This window comes from Heteronotia binoei, chromosome 6, assembly GCF_032191835.1.
Source record: "Heteronotia binoei isolate CCM8104 ecotype False Entrance Well chromosome 6, APGP_CSIRO_Hbin_v1, whole genome shotgun sequence".
Classification (NCBI taxonomy): Eukaryota; Metazoa; Chordata; class Lepidosauria; order Squamata; family Gekkonidae; genus Heteronotia; species Heteronotia binoei.
Window position 1 is genome coordinate 138,961,896 of NC_083228.1, and position 20,551 is coordinate 138,982,446.

The window sequence follows — 20,551 nt, forward strand, 5'->3', positions numbered from 1 at the left end:
ACAGATCTCTCCCCATCGCCCGTTTCCTGCTCCTTTTAGGAGATCCGTTTTGGTGTCACGGTTAATTTTGCGGACTCTTACCTGGGAGAACCGGGTTTGATTCCCCACTCCTCTGCTTTCAGCTGCTGGAACGGCCTTGGGTCAGCCGTAGCTTTGGCAGAGCTGTCCTTGAAAGGGCAGCTTCTGTCAGAGCTCTCTCAGCCCCACCCACGTCACAGGGTGTCTGTCGTGTTTGTGCGGGGGGAAGGTAAAGGAGATTGTGACCGCTCTAAGACTGAGATTCAGCATATAGGGCGGGATGTAAATGCAGTATCATCTTTTTTTAACATTATAACTTTTATTAATAAGATACGAATCGACAGAAAAAAGATAATGTACATAAAAAACACAACAACAACAAACAACACATACAATATACTGGAGCATAAAGATCAATCTACCGTATTTTTCGGTCCATTAGACGCACCTTCCTCCTGGGGGGCAATCCGCTGCCTCTGCCTCCGATCCGGCGCTTCCCCCGCGCCTCCCAGCGTGGCTCCATCTTCTTCCAGCAAGCGCTGGGATCGCTCCACTTGGCCCCAGCGCTTCGCGAGTGCCGGCTGCGGAGGGGGCAGCGTGCTTCCTCCTTGCCTGTGTGCCTGGCTTCAGCTGTGATGCTTAAAGCAAGCGCTGGGATCGGAGGGCGGAGGGAGCGATCCCAGCGCTTGCTTTAAGCATCACAGCTGAAGACAGGCACACAGGCAAGGAGGAGGCGCCCCCCCCCCCCGGAAGGTACGTACCTTTGCTCCATAAGACGCACACACTTCCCCCCCTCTTTTTTGGGGGGGGGGGTGCGTCTTATGGTGCGAAAAATATGGTAGTTTACATACATCACGTTCCATCCTTATCTATTTTTAAAGTCTTACATTTCATAGGCCAACTTTATTTTAATTCCATCTCTTCCTATTTATCTGCTCTACTTTACCAATTGCCTGTTTCATAAATTAGCCTACCAATTTCAGCCAGTCATATAACAGCTTCCGAGTTTCTTTACATCCTTAAACATGCCCATCTTTCAACTGAACTGTCACTTCAGCTGTTTCCAACAATTTTTGGAGAAATTCCTCTCTTCTTGCAGTCTGCTGTGTTTTCCAGTACCTAGCATGTTACTCTTGCTGCTGTTACAGCATGCAGTAAGAATCTTTTTTGTTAATTTGGGAAAAGGGCTCGGACATATATTCAACAAATACAACTCGGGGAGGTGCTGAATATTTATTTTCAATATGTTTTGGAGCCAACTATTAATTCGACCCCAATATTTCCTAGCCTTATCGCATTGCCACCAAATGTGGTAAAAAGTACCATTTACCCTCTTACACTTCCAGCATTTATTGGAAATATTTGAATACATCTTAGACAATTTTCTCTGGGGTAATGTGCCACCTGCACACCATTTTATAAAGGTTTTCCTTAAAGGTGGATGATCTTGTAAATGTTATAGCTTCACTCCATAGCTTCTCCCATTCTGATAATTCTATGGTATGCCCAATATTTTGCATCCATTTTATCATACTTCCCTTAATAATTTCGTCCTGCATTCTCATCTCTAATTAAAAAGTTATAGGTTTTTTTAATACGTTTCTCGTCGTTGTCTTCTTCTTGACTGGAGATGCCGGAGATTGAACCTGGGACCTTCTGCATGCCAGGCAGAGGCTCTTCCACTGAGCCATGGCCCCCTCCCAAACACCCACGAAGCTGCCTTCTACTGAATCAGACCCTCAAAGGTCCATCAAAGTCAGTCTTGTCTACTCCGGCTGGCAGCGGCTCTCCAGGGTCTCCAGCTGAGGTTTTTCACACCTATTTGCCTGGACCCTTTTTAGTTGGAGATGCCGGGGATTGAACCTGGGACCTTCTGCTTACCAAGCAAGATGCTCTACCACTGAGCCACCATCCCATTTAAGACTAACAAGAGGCCTGTGGCATCTAAGAGAGGGCTAATATCCCCCAGGTTTGCCTCAGATAGCACCTGTGTTGCTGGGTTGCCTCGTCTCCTGATGTGTGACTGCTTCCCCACAACAAAAGTGAAGTCCCGGGGAGGGGTTTCTTTCTTCCAGATGGCTTTCCCCCCCTCAGTTTTTCCATCAAAAGGGAGAAGGGGTTTGAAAAATGAAGCAAGCAATTCCATATGCAATATTCCTTTTGAAATTATGGGATACTTATAAGGGATATTTTAAGGGAAAGCATAGAGAGCCAGTTTGCTGTAGTGGGTTAAGTGCATGAACTCTTATCTGGGAGAACCGGGTTTGATTCCCCGCTCCTCCACTTGCAGCTGCTGATTCCTCTTCTTCCTCCTTTTTCTTCCTCTTTTTCCTCTTCTTTGTCCTCTTCTTTTTCTTCCTCTTCTTCTTTCTCTTCTTCTTCTTCCTCCTCTTCCAGGATGATGGACTAGTTCAGCAGTCCCCAATCTTTTTGTGGAAGACAATTTTTCCACGGACTGGGGCGGGGAGTGCGATCATTTCGGGATGACACTATTGTGCATTTTATTTCAATTCATTTGGTGCAGTGGTTAAGTGTGTGGACTCTTATACTGGGAGAGCCGGGTTTGATTCCCCACTCCTCCACTTGCACCTGCTGGAATGGCCTTGGGTCAGCCAGAGCTCTCTTATCTGGGAGAACTGGGTTTGATTCCCCACTCCTCCACTTGCACCTGCTGGAATGGCCTTGGGTCAGCCATAGCTCTCCCAGAGTTGTCCTTGAAAGGGCAGCTGCTGGGAGAGCTCTCTTAGCCCCACCTACCTCACAGAGTGTCTGTTGTGGAAGAGGAAGATAAAGGAGATTGAGAGCCGCTCTGAGACTCTTCGGAGTGGAGGGTGGGATATAAATCCAATGTTTTCTAATTCTTCTTCTTCTTTCTCCATTGTAATATATAATGAAATAATTCTACAACTCATAGCCCGGTTGCTAACAGGCCACAGACCACGAGATACTCGACTGGATGGACCACTAGTCTGATCCAGCAAGGCTTTTCTCATGTTCTTATGAAGGCCTCTGCCCTGCTATTGTCCCTCCAGAGGAACTGGTTGGCCAGTGCACGAGACAGGATGCTGGACTAGCTGGACCCTCACTGGTCTGATCCAGCAGGGCTCTTTTGATGTTCTTATGAAGGCCTCAGCCTCTCTGCCCTGTTGTTGGCCCTCCGGAGGAACTGGTTGGCCACTGTGTGAGACAGGATGATGGACTGGATGGACCACTGGTCTGATCCAGCAGGGCTCTTCTGATGTTCTCATGAAGGCCTCAGCTTCTATGCCCTGTTGCTGGCCCTTCAGAGGGACAGGTTGGCCACTGTGTGAGATGGGACACTGGACTGGATGGACCATTGGTCTAATCCAGCAAGGTTCTTCTGATGTTCTTATGAAGGCCTCAGCCTCTCTGCCCCGTTGTTGGCCCTTCAGAGGAACTGGTTGGCCAGTATGTAAGACAGGATGCTGGACTAGATGGACCACTGGTCTGTCCCAGTAGGGCTCTTCTTACGTTCTTACATTCTTAGCACACAGCATTAGTTAACATCACTGTATGGAGGGAGGCATCTTTCAAGTCTTCTCACCTGCTCCAGAGTCTTCCTCCTGCTGTAGAAAATCAAAGAAATTGGATTACATTTGGAAGTGTCCCAAGTCCTGGGTCAAGCAAGCATTTGACGGAGCCAGAGAACCTTTTCTTCAAGTCCGTGGAGGTCTTTGGTTCTCCAGAGTGGCCATGCAAGTTCAGAATCCGAATCTTTTCAGAAAGCGGCGCTGATTAGAGAGAGGGGCGCGAGGCGGCAGCGTTTTGAAAGATAACAATTTATTCCTTAAACGACAAGTGGGTGATTTTATCCGCAGCTAATACGACGCTGTCTTGCCGCGACGGTGATGTAGTTTCGGTGGTAATCTTTCCTTACGCGATCTCTTAGGCTGGAGGCAAAAATTAATTTCTGTCACAGCGTGGAGCCGTCAGCGAGCGGGATTGTGTTTGTGATACAGACGCTAATCCTGCGGCCGGCGACGGTAAACCGAGGCTGGACGTTTTTGTGTCGCTTCTGCGTCCTGCTGGCTGTGCTGAAAGGGAGGCTGGCTTTCAGTCCAGATTATGATTTCTTTTTAAAATCCTCTTGCTTAATGCAGTTTCCTGCTCTTGGCTCTTTTTGCCAAGGGGGCGAACCCCAAGATACGCTTACATAAGAACATAAGAGAAGCCACGTTGGATCAGGCCAATGGCCCACCCAGTCCAACACTCTGTGTCACACAGTGGCCAAAAAACCCAGGTGCCATTAGGAGGTGCAGTGGTTAGGAGGTCCACCAGTGGGGCCAGGACACTAGAAGCCCTCCCACTGTTCCCCCTCCCAAACACCAAGAATACAGAGCATCACTGCCCCAGACATAAGAACATCAGAGGACCCACATTGGATCAGGCCAATGGCTCATCCAGTCCAACACTCCGTGTCACACAGTGGCCAAAAAACCCCAGGTGCCATCAGGAGGTCCACCAGTGGAACCAGGACACTAGAAGACCTCCCACTGTTCCCCCTCCCAAGCACCAAGAATACAAAGCATCACTGCCCCAGACATAAGAACATCAGAGGACCCATGTTGGATCAGGGCAAAGGCCCATCCTGTCCAACGCTCCGTGTCACATAGTGGCCAAAAAACCCCAGGTGGTATCAGGCGGTCCACCAGTAGGGCCAGGACACTAGAAGCCCTCCCACTGTTCCCCCTCCCAAGCACCAAGAATACAGAGCATCACTGCCCCAGACATAAGAACATCAGAGGACCCACATTGGATCAGGCCAAAGGCCCATCCTGTCCAACACTCCGTGTCACACAGTGGCCAAAAAACCCCAGGTGGTATCAGGCAGTCCACCAGTAGGGCCAGGACACTAGAAGCCCTCCCACTGTTGCCCCCTGCCAAGCACCAAGAATACAGAGCATCACTGCCCAAGACATGAGAACATAAGAGGAGCCATGTTGGATCAGGCCAATGGCCCATCCAGTCCAACACTTTGTGTCACACAATGGCCAAAAAAACCAGGAGCCATCAGGAGGTCCACCAGTGGAGCTAGAAGCCCTCCCACTGTTGCCCCTCCCAAGCACCAAGAAGACAGAGCATCAGTGCCCCAGACAGAGAGTTCCAAAGATAAGATCCGCCTGACGCTGTGGTTGCTCTTCCAGGTGGAGCAGTTCTGGAGGTTTTACAGTCACATGGTCCGCCCTGGGGACCTGACGGGTCACAGCGACTTCCATCTTTTCAAAGAAGGGATCAAACCCATGTGGGAGGTGAGTTGGCATCCGCTCGGAGAGGGTGGCTTGTCTGGGTTTCTAGCCCACGGGTCAATTTTCCAGGGCGGAATAGCATTGGGATTGGAAGCTGGGTTTAAATTGCTGCGTCTTTGTTACCGAGGTCCAATTTGGTGTAGCGGTCAAGTGTGCCGGACTCTTATCTGAGAGAACCGGGTTTGATTCCCCACTCCTCCACTTGCAGCTGCTGGAGCGGCCTCGGGTCAGCCATAGCTTTCGTAGGAGTTGCCCTTGAAAGGGCAGCTCCTGTAAGAGCTCTCTCAGCCCCACCCACCGCACAGGGTGTCTGTTGTGGGGAAGGAAAGTAAAGGAAACAGTAAGCTGCCCTGAGACTCAGATTCAGAGTGAAGGGCGGGGCATAATGGAGGGTGAATTCGAACCTGGGTCTCCTAGGTTATCGCCTGACGCTCTCCCCACTATAACACCCTGGCTCTCGTAATACGAAGAACGACTAAAAGTGGTTTGTGCTGCAGCTTTGGCTAGGCCATTTTCTACTGTAGTCTGTAGTCTCGGTCACCTCGAGACTAGACTACTGTAATGCCCTCTACATGGGGCTGCCCTTGTGCCGAACTCGGAAGTTGCAGCTAGTGCAGAATGCTGCGGCCAGGCTGCTACTGGGACTACCTCGGTGGGAATGTGTGCGGCCTGGGCTGAAGGAACTGCACTGGCTTCCAATTATATTCCGAGTTCGCTATAAGGTGCTGGTTATCACCTTTAAAGCCCTATATGGCCGAGGCCCTGCCTACCTTAGGGACCGCCTCTCCCCACACGTTCCCCAGAGAGCACTAAGATCTAGTTCTCAGAGCCTTCTAAGGATCCCTGGACCAAAAGAGGCCGAACTAAGAGTAACAAGAGAGCAGGCCTTTTCTGTAATGGCCCCCCACTGGTGGAACCAATTGCCGGAGGAAGTGCGAGCCCTGCGGGACTTTAATCAATTCCGCAGGGCTTGCAAAACCACTCTCTTTCTGCAAGCATATGAGGAACCCTGAAAGCGATACCTCGCCATCGCAATACGTCAACTGAATATAGCACCTTAACTTAATTTTAGCTGTAATTTAATGTAACTGTTTTAACTGTATGTATTAATTGTATTTTAAAATTGTTTTATAAATCATGGTATACCATGTCACGTTAGCCGCCCTGAGCCTGCTCCGGCGGGAAGTGCGGGATATAAATAAAAGTTTATTATTATTATTATTATTAGGATCCCGTAACCTTTAGAGAGCCCTCCAAAGTAGCAGATCCTTCAGCGCTGTTAACTGAAAGAAGGGGATCTCTTTGCTGTAAAATGTCAGGACAAAGATCCGAGTGGGCGACCGGGTTAGTCTGAAGCAGCGGAGCAAAGCTGGAGCTCGGTAGCACCTTCAAGGCGAGCATTTTATTCAGAACGGAAGCTTGCGCGCGCACGCCCACTTCGTCGGACAACGAAACGGGGTACGGGGAGCAGTTCCGTATAGCTGGTGGGCTGTGGTTAAGCATGCAAAACGGTACCAAGTCGGAATTTCGGCAGAGAATTTTGCATCCCCGCCAGCTATACGTAACTCCACTGTACCCTTGAGTGGTCTGGGACCGACGTATCTACGGGACTGCCTCCTCCGCTATGTCGCTGGAAGGCCGTTGTCCTCCACCGGTCGAAATCTGCTGGTGATCCTTGGCCCGAAAGAGGTCCGGCTGTCCTCAGCAAGGCCCAGGGCTTTTTCAGTCCTGGCCCCGACTTGGTGGAACGTTCTGCCGGAAGACATCGGGGCCCTGCGGGATCTTTCGCAGTTTCGCGGGGCCTGCAAGGCAGAGATGTTCCGCCAAGATGGGGAGGGACTGTGGCTAAGTGGTAGAGCATCTGCTCGGTAAGCAGAAGGTCCCACGTTCAATCCCCGGCATCTCCACTAAAAAAGGGTCCAGGCAAATAGTTGTGAAAAACTTCAGCTGGAGACCCTGGAGAGCCGCTGCCAGTCTGAGTAGACAAGACTGACTTTGATGGACCTTTGAGGGTCTGATTCAGTAGAAGGCAGCTTCGTATGTTCATAAGCCTTTGCATAAGGAAAGCGACAGTTGCCGTTCTGGCATCTTTTCCTCCCCACCCCCTCTTGGGGGGATCCCCCCACCCCTGATGGGATGTAATGCCTGAATTAGAGCACTCTAAAGACACCATCAGGGTTTGTAATTTTTTAATGTAACTGATTTTATGTAATGACTCAGGGGGGTCTTACCAGTTGCTGCCAGCACTCTGGGTGAAGGGTCTCCCTCGAGAAGGCCCGGAGTCCCCTCCCAAGCCCTTCAGGCCTAGGGTTGCCAATCCCCAGGTGGGAGCTGGGGATACCCCGGTTTGGAGGCCCTCCCCCCCCCCCGGCTTCGGAGTCATCAGAAAGGGGGGGGGAGGGAATGTCTGCTTGGCACTCCATTATACCCTGTGGAGATCGATTCCCATAGGGTATAATGGAGAATTGATCTGTGGGTATCTGGGACTCCAGAGGGTCTGTTTTTTGAGGTAAAGGCACCAAACGTTCAGCTTAGCATCCCGTGCCTCTCCTCAAAACACTCCCCAAGTTTCAAAAAGATTAGACCAGGGGGTCCAATAATATGAGCCCCCAAAGAAGGTGCCCCTATCCCCCATTATTTCCTATGTAAGGAAGGCATTGAAAAGGTGCGCGGTCCCTTTCAATGTGATGGCCAGAACTCCCTTCGGAGTTCAACTGTGCTTGTCACGCCCTTGCTCCTGGCTCCACCCCCAAAGTCTCCTAGCTCCACCCCCAAAGTCCCCAGATATTTCTTGAGTTGGACTTGGCAACCTTATTCAGGCCTCCCTTAGCTTAGGCCAAATAATGGGCGTGAGGACCGGGCAGAGTGAACAACAAGGGGAAAAAAGGTTTATTTAAAAGGTCAATGCAATTTAACAAACAAGGTGCATAAAACAGTAAAAGGGGTGAAGGGAAAAATAACTAAATGCCCTAACTTGTCTATCCATACAGTCCCTAAACTGCCAGTCAGACCTGGGTCTACTCACCCTTCCTCACAGGGCGGGGGTCTCTTCCTGGCAGCAGCTCTTCCTCAGCTCTGCCTCCTAGGAAAAGAACACCCCCTTCCTGGGCTTGGCCCTTTTATCTCCTCCTCCCAGACCCCACCCCTCTCTGGGCCAGTTCCCTCCAAAACCCTTGCCACCCAATCAGAGGGATAGAGGGGATCCTGGGAAATGTAGGCTCTTCCCAGTACTCCTAGGCAGGCTTCCCTGGGGCCTGCAGGCCTCGCTAGGCCCAGGATCGTGACAATATATATCGGGTTGGCCAATGGTAGCTCTCCAGATGTTTTTTTTGCCTCCAACTCCCATCAGCCCCAACCAGCATGGCCAATGGCTGGGGCTGATGGGAGTTGGAGGCAAAAAAAACATCCGGAGAGCTACCACTGGCCACCCCTGATAATATGTATATATTTAATGTTGTACATCGCCCAGAGCCTGGCACGAGCCGGGATAGGGTGATTCATCAAATATAAATAATAGTAATAATTTCATTGTCTGACGCAGTGTGCATGTGCAGAAAAGCTTCCATTCTGAATAAAACTTGGTTGGTCTTAAAGGTGCTACTGGGCTGCAACTTTCAGAACAAAAGGTTGAGTCCAGCGGCACCTTTGCCGACAAAGTTTTATTCAAGGTATAAACTTCCGCGTGCAGGGACGCTGCCAGCTTGGTGTTTGCTCCCCATCAAGCGCTGATTGCTGATCTGCTGCTCACTCCCTGCCTGTACGTGTGGACTAGTGACTTCCGTGTCAGCGTATCTGAAGAAGTGCACGTGCACCCAAAAGCCCAGGGCGTTTTTTAGGAGCAAGATCTCCTTTGCATATTAGACCACACACCCCTGATGGAGCCAATCCTCCGAGAGCTTACAAGGCTCTTCGTACAGGGCCTGCTGTCAGCTCCAGGAGGATTGGCTACAACAGGGAGGTGTGGCCTAATATGCAAAGGCAGGGGTGGAATTCTAGCAGGAGCTCCTTTACGTATTAGGCCACACACCCCTGATGCAGCCAATCCCCCGAGAGCTGACAGGGCTCTTAGTACAGGGCTTGCTGTAAGCTCCAGGAGGATTGGCTGCAACAGGGAGGTGTGGCCTAATATGCAAAGGCAGGGGTGGAATTCTAGCAGGAGCTCCTTTACGTATTAGGCCACACACCCCTGATGCAGCCAATCCTCCAAGAGCTGACAGGGCTCTTAGTACAGGGCCTGCTGTAAGCTCCAGGAGGATTGGCTGCAACAGGGAGGTGTGGCCTAATATGCAAAGGCAGGGGTGGAATTCTAGCAGGAGCTCCTTTACGTATTAGGCCACACACCCCTGATGCAGCCAATCCTCCAAGAGCTGACAGGGCTCTTAGTACAGGGCCTGCTGTAAGCTCCAGGAGGATTGGCTACATCAGGGAGGTGTGGCCTAATATGCAAAGGCAGGGGTGGAATTCTAGCAGGAGCTCCTTTATGTATTAGGCCACACACCCCTGATGCAGCCAATCCCCCAAGAGCTTACAGGGCTATTAGTACAGGGCCTGCTGTCAGCTCCAGGAGGATTGGCTACAACAGGGAGGTGTGGCCTAATATGCAAAGGCAGGGGTGGAATTCTAGCAGGAGCTCCTTTACGTATTAGGCCACACACCCCTGATGCAGCCAATCCCCCAAGAGCTGACAGGGCTCTTAGTACAGGGCCTACTGCAAGCTCCAGGAGGGTTAGCTGCATCGGGGGGTGTGTGTGTGTGGCCTAATATGCAAAGGAGTTCCTGCTACAAAAAAAGCCCTGATTAGTAGTACATGGACTGAAAATCACAGAGCCAAAATTAGCTCACCAGTACCTATTATTATTGTTAATTAATTATTGATTATTTTACCAATCAATTAGCGATTGACTTAATATTTAGACTTAAAAAAAAAAAATTCTTAGTTTATTAATTAGGATGGGGGTGGGAGGGATTATTTATTAATAAGTTTAGGAACTAATGAATGCATATGAACTCAAACTAATTGGTTGTAAGGTAGATTGGGAGGGTTAACTAAATTAATTAATTTAAGACATGAGTAGTGGGTTTACTAGCCGGGAACCGGAGGGGCTATGGTGAGGAGGGTAAATTGAACGGCAGGTGCAAACAAATCGGGGAGTGATACCGGCGAGTTTACCTTGGGTTCATCTTGGGTTGGTGCAGATGCTCGGCCAGGAGATTCCAGTGCTCCTGGGGAGGGGAAGATATGACGGTGGGAATAGACAGAAATATAAGGGAAGGAGACAGAGACAAAATGGCGCTCGGCCACCTTCCAGTCTACTTCCCATCCCAATGGTAGCAGGTAGTGGGACCAAGAGGAAATGCTCGCCTCTGTCATTGGTGTTATGTAATGCCAGGTCCATAAATAATAAGACCGCAACCCTTAGGGAGTTCCTGCTACGGCAGAACATGGACCTGGCTTGCGTGACCGAGACCTGGGTGAGGGACGGGGAGACAGTAGCTCTCTCCCAGATGTCCCCCCCCAGGATACTCGGTCTTTCACCAATCACGGATGAGCGGGCGGGGGGGAGGGGTAGCATTACTCATACGGGAGGATTACTCCTTTCGGGCTCTCCCGGACCCAAAGATTGACGGGATTGAATGCACCGGTCTGGCATGGGATGTCGGAGAGGGGTTGGCAGTTTGGCTGGTGTACCGTCCGCCCAACGCGCCAGCTAACGCCTTACCATTACTATTGGAGGCAGTGGCGGGCTGGGCGTTGGAGTACCCGAGGCTTATGGTCCTGGGTGACTTCAACGTCCATGCCGACGACACGGCCTCCATTCAGGCGATGGACCTAGTGTCGTCCATGGCGACACTGGGACTCTCTCAATTTGTCACGACTCCCACGCATCAGGCCGGGCACACATTAGACCTGATCTTTGCAGCCGGGATTTTGGTGAACGATATCGCCGTAGAAGCGGTACCATGGTCGGATCACCTAGCCCTTAAGGCCCGTGTGGGGATGCCGCCCCAACCCTGTATGGGCGGAGAGCCTATTTTGGCTCGCCCTCGGGGCCTGATGGACCCGGAACGGTTCCAAACGGCCCTGAGGGATCCCTGGCCCACTGGCAATTCCCTCGATGACCTGGTGGAAATATGGCAGGGCCAGCTGTCCAGGGCTATCGACGAAATTGCACCCCGGCGCCCTCTGCGCCCTCGTATGAAGCTGGCTCCATGGTACACCTTGGAGTTGCGCCAGCTGAAACAAGGGCTCAGACGACTAGAGAGGCAATGGAGGCATACTCGGGACGAAGCAACGAGAACATCCTATAGAACGTTTATGAAGTCTTATGAGATGGCAGTCAAGGCTGCAAAGAAAGATTACTTTGCAACCAAGATTGCATCTGCAAATTCGCGCCCAGCACAATTATTTAGAATAATTGGGGATCTTACAACGCTGCCACAAGGCAAACCAAATGTTAGAGAATTAGAAATAGGCTGCGAGGCATTTGCGAAATATTTTGCAGATAAAATCTCGCTGCTCCGCCAAGACCTGCCTACCACATTAGATACAGTGAGTGAAATTGAGGCTCCGTGCCTGTCTTCGGGTTTAGTGCTGGACCACTTCGACCCACTCAGCCTGGAGGAAGTCGACAGAATCCTCTCTGCTGCTCGCCCGACAACATGTGATCTGGACCCTTGCCCCTCTTGGCTGATTAAATCCTGCCAAGGGGAGCTTAGATGTCCTTTACGGGACATCATAAATAGATCCCTTTTAGAGGGGCATTTTCCAACACCTCTGAAAGAGGCTTTTGTCCGCCCTCTCCTGAAAAAAGTTACAGCAGACCCGGCTGAATTGGCGAATTACCGGCCGGTGTCCAATTTACCGTTTTTAGGTAAAATTATTGAGAGGGCCGTGGCGCAGCAGCTACAGGGGTTTCTGGATGACGCTTCTGTCCTAGACCCATGTCAGTCTGGTTTCCGGCCGGGCCATGGGACGGAGACGGTGCTGGTCGCCTTAGTGGATGACCTCCAACGGCAACTGGATCGGGGCGGCGTTGCGGTACTGATGTTGTTAGACCTGTCGGCTGCATTTGATACAGTCGACCATCGGTTACTGACGCGCCGCCTCGCCGACATTGGGGTTGAGAGGTCGGCCTTGCAGTGGCTTTCCTCCTTTCTCCTGGGTCGGGGACAGAGGGTGGCTATCGGGAGCGAGCGGTCCCGGAGGCGCACACTGGATTGTGGGGTGCCTCAGGGAGCAGTGCTCTCCCCAATGTTGTTTAACATCTATATGCGCCCCCTTGCCCAGATTGCCCGGCGGTTTGGGCTGGGTTGCCATCAATATGCAGATGACACCCAGCTCTATCTACTAATGGATGGCTGGCCCGACTCCGCCCCAGGGAACCTCGACCGGGCATTACAGGCTGTTGCGACATGGCTCAGGCTGAGTGGGCTGAAACTGAACCCAGCGAAGACAGAGGTCCTTTGCGTGGGTCGCGGCGCTCTGGGAAGGGAAATAGCTCTCCCGACCTTTGATGGTGCGCCATTGAAAGCAGCGCACCAGGTAAAGAGTCTGGGTGTTTTACTGGAGCCTTCACTATCGATGGAGGCCCAGATAGCAGCCACTGCCAAGTCAGCATTCTTCCATCTGAAGCGGGCAAGGCAGCTGGCCCCTTTCCTTGAGCGCCGGGACCTCGCAACGGTCACCTCAAGACTAGACTACTGTAATGCCCTCTACTTGGGGCTACCTCTGTGCCGGACCCGGAGATTGCAGCTAGTGCAGAACGCGGCGGCCAGGCTGTTGTTGGGACTCCCAAAACGGGAACATATACAGCCGGGGCTACGTGAACTGCACTGGCTGCCGATTATATACCGGGTCCAGTACAAAGTGTTGGTCGTTACCTTTAAAGCCTTATATGGCCGAGGACCTGTCTACCTGAGGGACCGTCTTTCCCCATACGAACCCCAGAGAGCACTGAGGTCAACCGGGAAAAACCTAATGACTGCCCCTGGGCCGAAGGAAATTAAATATCAGAGTACCAGAGCACGGGCCTTTTCGATCGCGGCCCCTACCCTGTGGAACCGACTCCCAGAGGAGGTGCGGGCCCTGCGGAACCTTGAACAGTTCCGCAGGGCCTGCAAGACCACCCTTTTTAAATTAGCATACTCGGACTGCTAGAAAAAACGGTAACCAAGGGTCCGCCAATGCGGTCTAAAGATCTATACCGCATCACAACTGTATTACTGGATTGGTTTTAAGTTAATATTTTAATGTTTTATTGCTCTATATTGTAATTTTAAGGTTTTACTTGTTATTGTATGATTGTAGAATGTTGTTAGCCGCCCTGAGCCTGCCGTGGTGGGGGAGGGCGGGATATAAATGAAATAAATAATAAATAATAATAATAATAAATACAGGCCTTCGATGCTTAAACTGAGAGAGAGCTGCCACGTGACATCAGCTAGAGTTCCCGGTGACCAGCCGTCTGAAAAGCAGAACCGCCAACATAGTAATGGCTCAGCACCGTGGAATAGTTCTTACATTTTAATTGTATTAATGTTTTATAGATTTTATGGACTTACTGCTTTAAATCGTGTAAACGACTGTTGTAAGCCGCCCTTGAGTCCGCTGGCGGAGAGGGTGGGATAAAAGTCTAATGTAAATAAATAAAATCAAAATAAATGCATATTTTTAAGAAGTGCCAGACTGTCACATAAGAAACACCGGGGCTTTTTTTGGTAGCAGGAACTCCTTTGCATATTAGGCCACACGCCCCTCATGTAGCCAATCCTCCAAAAGCTTACAGGGCTCTTCTTACAGGGCCTACTGTAAGCTCTTGGAGGATTGGCTACATCGGGGGGGGGAGGGCGGCCTAATATGCAAAGGAGTTCCTGCTATAGAAAAAAATGCTCTCTTCATCTCGTTTCCTTCCTGCCCTGCCTTCAAAGGTGCCGCGGGACTTGAATCTCCTGCTGATGGACACAGCTACCCTCTGAAATATGCTTCCAAGAGGTATCTGTTCTTTAAAGCATCACCCGTTCCCCAGATTGGCTTGAATGTTACAAATGAGTGCTGCGTACCTTAGACCAGGGGTGTCGGAGTCTGGGGTGGAATTCTAGCAGGGGCTCCTTTGCATATGAAGCCACTCCCCCCTGATGTAGCCAATCCTCCAAGAGCTTACAGGAGTCTTAGCCCAGGGCCTACTGTAAGCTCCCGGAGGATTGGCTACATCTGGGGTGTGTGGCCTAATATTCAAAGGAGTTCTGTGTAAACACACAGACCCCACCCCCGCAAAATCCTATACCTTGAGTAAAACTTCGTTGGTCTTAAAGGCGCTGCTGGAGTCAGACTTTGTTCTTGTAAAACTTAGACTGCTACAAAAGCAACCCTGCTTTTAGGATGAAGACAAAGCCCCCCAGAGCCAGTTTGGTATAGCAGTGAAGCGCGCAGACTCTTCTCTGGGAGAACCGGGTTTGATTCCCTACTCCTGCACTTGCAGCTGCTGGAATGGCCTTGGGTCAGCCAGAGCTCTCTTATCTGGGAGAACCGGGTTTGATTCCCCACTCCTCCACTTGCAGCTGCTGGAATGGCCTTGGGTCAGCCAGAGCTCTCTTATCTAGGAGAACAGGGTTTGATTCCCCACTCCTCCACTTGCAGCTGCTGGAATGGCCTTGGGTCAGCCATAGCTCTCTTATCTGGGAGAACCGGGTTTGATTCCCCACTCCTCCACTTGCAGCTGCTGGAATGGCCTTGGGTCAGCCATAGCTCTCTTATCTGGGAGAACCGGGTTTGATTCCCCACTCCTCCACTTGCAGCTACTGGAATGGCCTTGGGTCAGCCAGAGCTCTTGCAGAGGTTGTCCTTGAAAGGGCAGCTGCTGCAAGAGCTCTCTCAGCCCCACCCAGCTCACAGGGTGTCTCTTGTGGGGTGGAGAAGATATAGGAGGTTGCCAGCCGCCCTGAATCTCTGATTCGAAGGGCTGGGGAATAAATCTACAACAGGTATAAATCTGCAGTCGTCTTCTTTTCCTTGAATTGAACTGGGCAACCCTGTAAGAGAAGCCATATCGGATCAGACCAGTGGCCCATCCAATCCAACACTCTGTGTCACTCAGTGGCCAAAACCCAAGTAATAAGATATGGGAAAGTCCTCTGAACGAGGCCCTGGAGAACTGCAGGCCACACTGACCCTGACATAGACCTAAGGCTCCGACTGGGCAAAGAGCAGCTTCGTGTGTTCAATCCCAAACTGTGCCTCTTTTCACAGTTTGGTGTAGTGAGAGCCAGTTTGGTGTCGTGGCGAAGTGCACAGACTCTTCTCTGGGAGAACCGGGTTTGACTCCCCACTCCTCGCAGCTGCTGGAATGGCCTTGGGTCAGCCACAGCTCTGGCGGAGGTTGTCCTTGAAAGGGCAGCTTCTGTCAGCGCTCTCTCAACCCCACCCACCTCACAGGGTGTCTGTCGTGGGGGGAGGAGGTCTAGGAGATCGCCAGCCGCCCTGAGTCTCTGATTCGGAGGGAAGGACGCGGTATAAATCCGCCAGTCCTCTTTCGGAGGACCGGAGTTTCCAGCTCTTCCATTTCCCTTCTTGGCAGGACGACGCCAACAAGAACGGCGGCAAGTGGATCATCCGCCTCCGGAAGGGCTTAGCCTCTCGCTGCTGGGAGAACCTCATCTTAGCCATGCTGGGGGAACAGTTCATGGTGGGGGAAGAAATCTGCGGGGCGGTCGTCTCCGTCCGTTTCCAGGTGAGCCTTCCCAGGAATCCCGGGGCCAGCTCAGTGGGGCTTGGGTGCTGCAGCCTCCCACATATACGCCACGCCCCCCCCCCCCCCGATGTAGACAATCCTCCAAGAGGATTCGTACAGGGCCTTCTGTAAGCTCCGGGAGGATTGGCTACATCGGGGGGGGGCGTGGCCTAATGTGCAGAGCCAGTTTGGTGCAGTGGTGAAGTGCACGGGCTCTTATCTGAGAGGACTGGGTTTGATTCCCCACTCCTCCCTCTTGCGGCTGCTGGAATGGCCTTGGATCAGCCCTAGCTTTCGCAGGAGTTGTCCTTGAAAGGGCAGCTTCTGGGAGAGCTCTCTCAGCCCCACCCATCTCACAGGGTGTCTGTTGTGGGGGGGAGAAGATAAAGGAGATAGTGAGCGGCTCTGAGACTCTGAGATTTGGAGTGGAGGGTGGGATATAAACAGGGCTCTTTTTCTAGCAGGTGCTCCTCTGCATATTAGGCCACGCCCCCCTGATATAGCCAATCCTCCAAGAGCTTACAGGGCTCTTAGTACAGGGCCTTCTGTAAGCTCCAGGAGGATTGACTACATCAGGGGTGTGTGGCCTAATATGCAAAGGAGGTCCTGCTAGAATTCCTGACAGGGCTCTTAGTACAGGGCCTTCTGTAAGCTCCAGGAGGATTGACTACGTCAGGGGGTGCGCAGCCTAATGTGCAGAGCCAGTTTAGTGCAGTGATTAAGTGTGCGGACTCTTATCTTAGAGAACTGGGTTTGATTACCCACTCCTCCCTCTTGCGGCTGCTGGGATGGCCTTGGGTCAGCCCTAGCTTTCGCAGGAGTTGTCCTTGAAAGGGCAGCTTCTGTCAGAGCTCTCTCAGCTCCACCCACCTCACAGGGTGTCTGTCGTGGGGGGAGGAAGGTAAAGGAGAATGTAAACCACTCTGAGATTCGGAGTGGAGGGCGGGATATAAATCCAGTGTCTTCTTTTTCGCTTACTGACCTTCCGTTGGCCATCCCGCAGGAGGATATCATCTCCATCTGGAACAAGACCGCCAGCGACCAGGCGACCACGGCCCGGATACGGGACACGTTACGGCGCGTGCTGAACCTGCCCCCCAACACCATCATGGAGTACAAAACGCACACCGACAGCATCAAGTACGTGCAGCAGGCGGCACGGGGGTGGGAAGGGGAGACAGAGCCGCGATACGTTTGATTTTGCTGTACCAGCACAGGGCGTGGCTCAGAACAGAAGCGATGCTCACCACCCAAGTGGGAGGGACGGTGGCTCAGTGGTAGAGCAACTGCTTGGGAAGCAGAAGGTCCCAGGTTCAATCCCCGGCATCTCCAGCTAAAAAGGGTCCAGGCAAGTAGGCGTGAGAAACCTCAGCTGGTGACCCTGGAGTGCTGCTGCCAGTCTGAGTAGACAAGACTGAGTAGACAATACTGACTTTGAAGGACTGAGGGTCTGATTCACTAGAAGGCAGCTTCGTATGGTTGCTAAAAAGGCAAATACAATTTTGGGCTGTAACAACAGAAGTCTAGTGTCCAGATCACATAAAGTGATGGTATCGCTTTACTCTGCTCTAGTAAGACCTCAGCTGGAGTATTGTGTTGAGCTAAGAAGGATAGAGACAAGCTGGAACGGGTCCAGAGGAGGACGACGAAGATGGTGAGGGGTCTGGAGACCAAGTCCTATGAGGAAAGGTTGTAGGAGCTGGGCATGTTTAGCCTGGAGACGAGGCAGCTGAGATATGATCACCATCTTCAAGTACTTGAAGGGCTGTCATCTAGAGAATGGTGTGGAATTGTTTTCTGTGGCCTCAGAAGGTAGGACCAGAACCGATGGGTTGAAATTAAATCAAATGAGTTTCTGGCTCAACATTAGGAAGAACTTCCTGACGGTTAGAGTGGTTCCTCAGTGGAACAGGCTTCCTCGGGAGGTGGTGGGCTCTCCTTCCTTGGAGGTTTCTAAACAGAGGCTAGATGGCCATCTGACAGCAGTGAAGATCCTGTGAATTTAGGGGGGAGGTGTTTGTGAGTTTCCTGCATTGTGCAGGGGGTTGGACTAGATGTCCCTGGAGGTCCCTTCCAACTCTAGGATTCTATGATGGTAGGGTGGAACAGAAGATGGCAGCCAGTGTAGGTGCAGTGGAGGTTATTAAGGAGGTTAGATGGCCATCTGACAGCAATGAGGATCCTGTGAATTTAGGGGGAGGTGTTTGTGAGTTTCCTGCCTTGTGCAGGAGGTTGGACTAGATGACCCTGGAGGTCCCTTCCAACTCTGTGGTTCTATATGTTCATATGTTCGTTTTTGCGTGTGCTGGCACTTTAGCGCTTACAGCCCCGCGAGGCCTAGTTGAGGCCTTTCCAAGACCTCTCGGGGCGGCTTTGCCGCAGGTTGTGTCATCCAGAGTGTGAGAACCCGCTTCTTGCTTGCCATCAGCGGCCTGTTCCAGCGGTTTTCAAACTTTTACCTTTTTTTGGGGGGGGGGCTGCGTTTCCTGCATCTGCAGAGGAAACTCTCACTTGTGGGGGGGATCTTGTGTGCTGTAGAAGATTCCGGGAGGGAGTTGAGCGCGTTCAGCCTGCGCGGTTATTATTTTATTGTTACTTGGTTATAGGGTTGCCAAGTCCAATTCAAGAAATATCTGGGGACTTTGGGGGTGGAGCCAGGAGACTTTGGGGGTGGAGCCAGGAGACATCGGGGCGGAGCCAGGAAAAAGGGTGTGGCAAGCATAATTGAATTCCAAGGGAGTTCTGGCCATCACATTTAAAGGGACCGCACACCTTTTTAAATGTCTTCCTTCCATAGGAAATAATGAAGGATAGGGGCACCTTCTTTTGGGGCTCATAGAATTGGACCCCATGGTCCAATCGTTTTGAAACTTGGAGGATACTTTGGGGAGAGTCACTAGATACTATACTGAAAATTTGGTGCCTCTACCTCAAAAAACAGCGCCCCCAGAGCCCCCAAAACCTCCAGATCAATTCCCCATTATACCCTATAAGAATCCATCTCCACATAGAGAATAATGAAGTGCTCAGCAGACTTCCTCCCCCCCCCCCATTTCTGGCAACACTGAAGGGGGATTGGCCTCTCTACTCACGAGTTGCTGCCAACTTCTTCAAAGTAACACAGACACCCCATCCCAAGAGGAAGCCTTTCAATCAGCGACTGAAGCCTCCGGAGGTAGAAACGCACATGGTCCTTTGGGGGCGGAGCTCACCCCCCCCCCTCCGCTGGCCAGACTCCCCGAGGAGACGCCAGTAGCAGCCGGAGAGGACACAAGGACTACGAGTCCCAGCATGCACCTCGCGAAGGGAGGCCGCGCCGTTTCCCCCCCCCCTCCCGCTTCCACGTTTTTGGAGATCAGGAGAAAAAGCTGCTAATCCAGGGGTCCCCCGGCAGGGCGGGGGGGTTGGGAAGCCTACTTGGTTATTTATAGTCTGCTTTTCTCACCGAGGCTCCATAGTGTAGGTCAGGGGTGGCCAAACTTGTTGGACGTAAGAGCCACATAGAATAAACGTCAGATGTTTGAGAGCTGCAAGACATGAACATCGGCAAGAGGAAGGAAGGAAGGAAAACAGATGGAAAGGGAGAAGGGGAGAGGCGGAAAGAAAGAAAGCAACTTTAACTTCAGAGGCATTCTCCAAGCCAGCCAATGGGGTGGGTGGGGGAATTTCGAGAGCCACACGATATGTGTGAAGGAGCCACGTAGGGCTCCTGAGCTGTAGTTTGGCCACCCCGGAGTAGGTCAGGTACTGTCAACAGAGCTGAAACAAAGCAGGAGCTTTTAAGTGCTATACGTGAAGTGGGCATAGAAGCTACTCAGTCTGGAGTGTGATCGTAACGGTCATGATCCCTCTCCCAGTTTGGTGTAGCGGTGAAGCGCGCGGACTCTTATCTGGGAGAACGGGGTTTGATTCCCCCACTCCTCCTCTTGCAGCTGCTGGGATGGCCTTGGGTCAGCCATCGCTCTCGTAGCTGCTGTAAGAGCTCTCTCACCCCACCCACCTCACAGGGTGTCTGTTGTGGAGGGGAAGGTAAAGGAGATTGTGAGCCGCTCTGAGATTCAGAGTATAGGATGGGATTTAAATCCAATATCATCATTTCTTCTTCTTCTTCTTCTTCTTCTTCTTCTTCTTCTTCTTCTTCTTCTTCTTCTTCTTCTTCTTCTTCTTCTTCTTCTTCTTCTTCTTCTTCTTCTTCTTCTTCTTCTTCTCTTTGCCAATTCCACGTTCTGACCATTTCGCTGCAGTGCAGTCCCCTTTAACCTGCGCAAACAAAGCTCTCTTGAATAATTCAGTTTTGCATCATTTGTGAAAAACCAGGGGAGCGGGAGTCCTCTTAACTTAGTCGGGGAGGCTGTTCCATCAGGTGGGGGCCACCATAGATCTTATCACGTGGGTTCCCATGCCTCTTCTCCCCAGTAAGCATTCTGATTTCCCCAGAATGCAGCTCTCGAACCATTGAACCAACCCTGATCTCCAAAGGCAGAAGAAGAAGACTGCAGATTTATACCCCGCCCTTCTCTCTGAATCAGAGACTAAGAG

The 20,551-nt window shown here is 51.5% G+C and overlaps 1 protein-coding gene across 1 annotated transcript in view; it reads left to right on the forward strand.

Annotated features, from left to right (window-relative positions):
* Positions 1-5,158: 5,158 nt before the first annotated feature.
* The window catches only part of LOC132574468 (eukaryotic translation initiation factor 4E type 2-like), a 43,794-nt gene continuing 28,401 nt past the window's right edge, over positions 5,159-20,551 (forward strand). Inside the window, exons 1-3 of the mRNA XM_060242821.1 lie at positions 5,159-5,288; positions 15,860-16,012; positions 17,016-17,152. Coding sequence (XP_060098804.1) covers positions 5,214-5,288; positions 15,860-16,012; positions 17,016-17,152 — 365 coding nt within the window. The 5' untranslated portion in view covers positions 5,159-5,213. The remainder of the gene's footprint in view (positions 5,289-15,859; positions 16,013-17,015; positions 17,153-20,551) is intronic.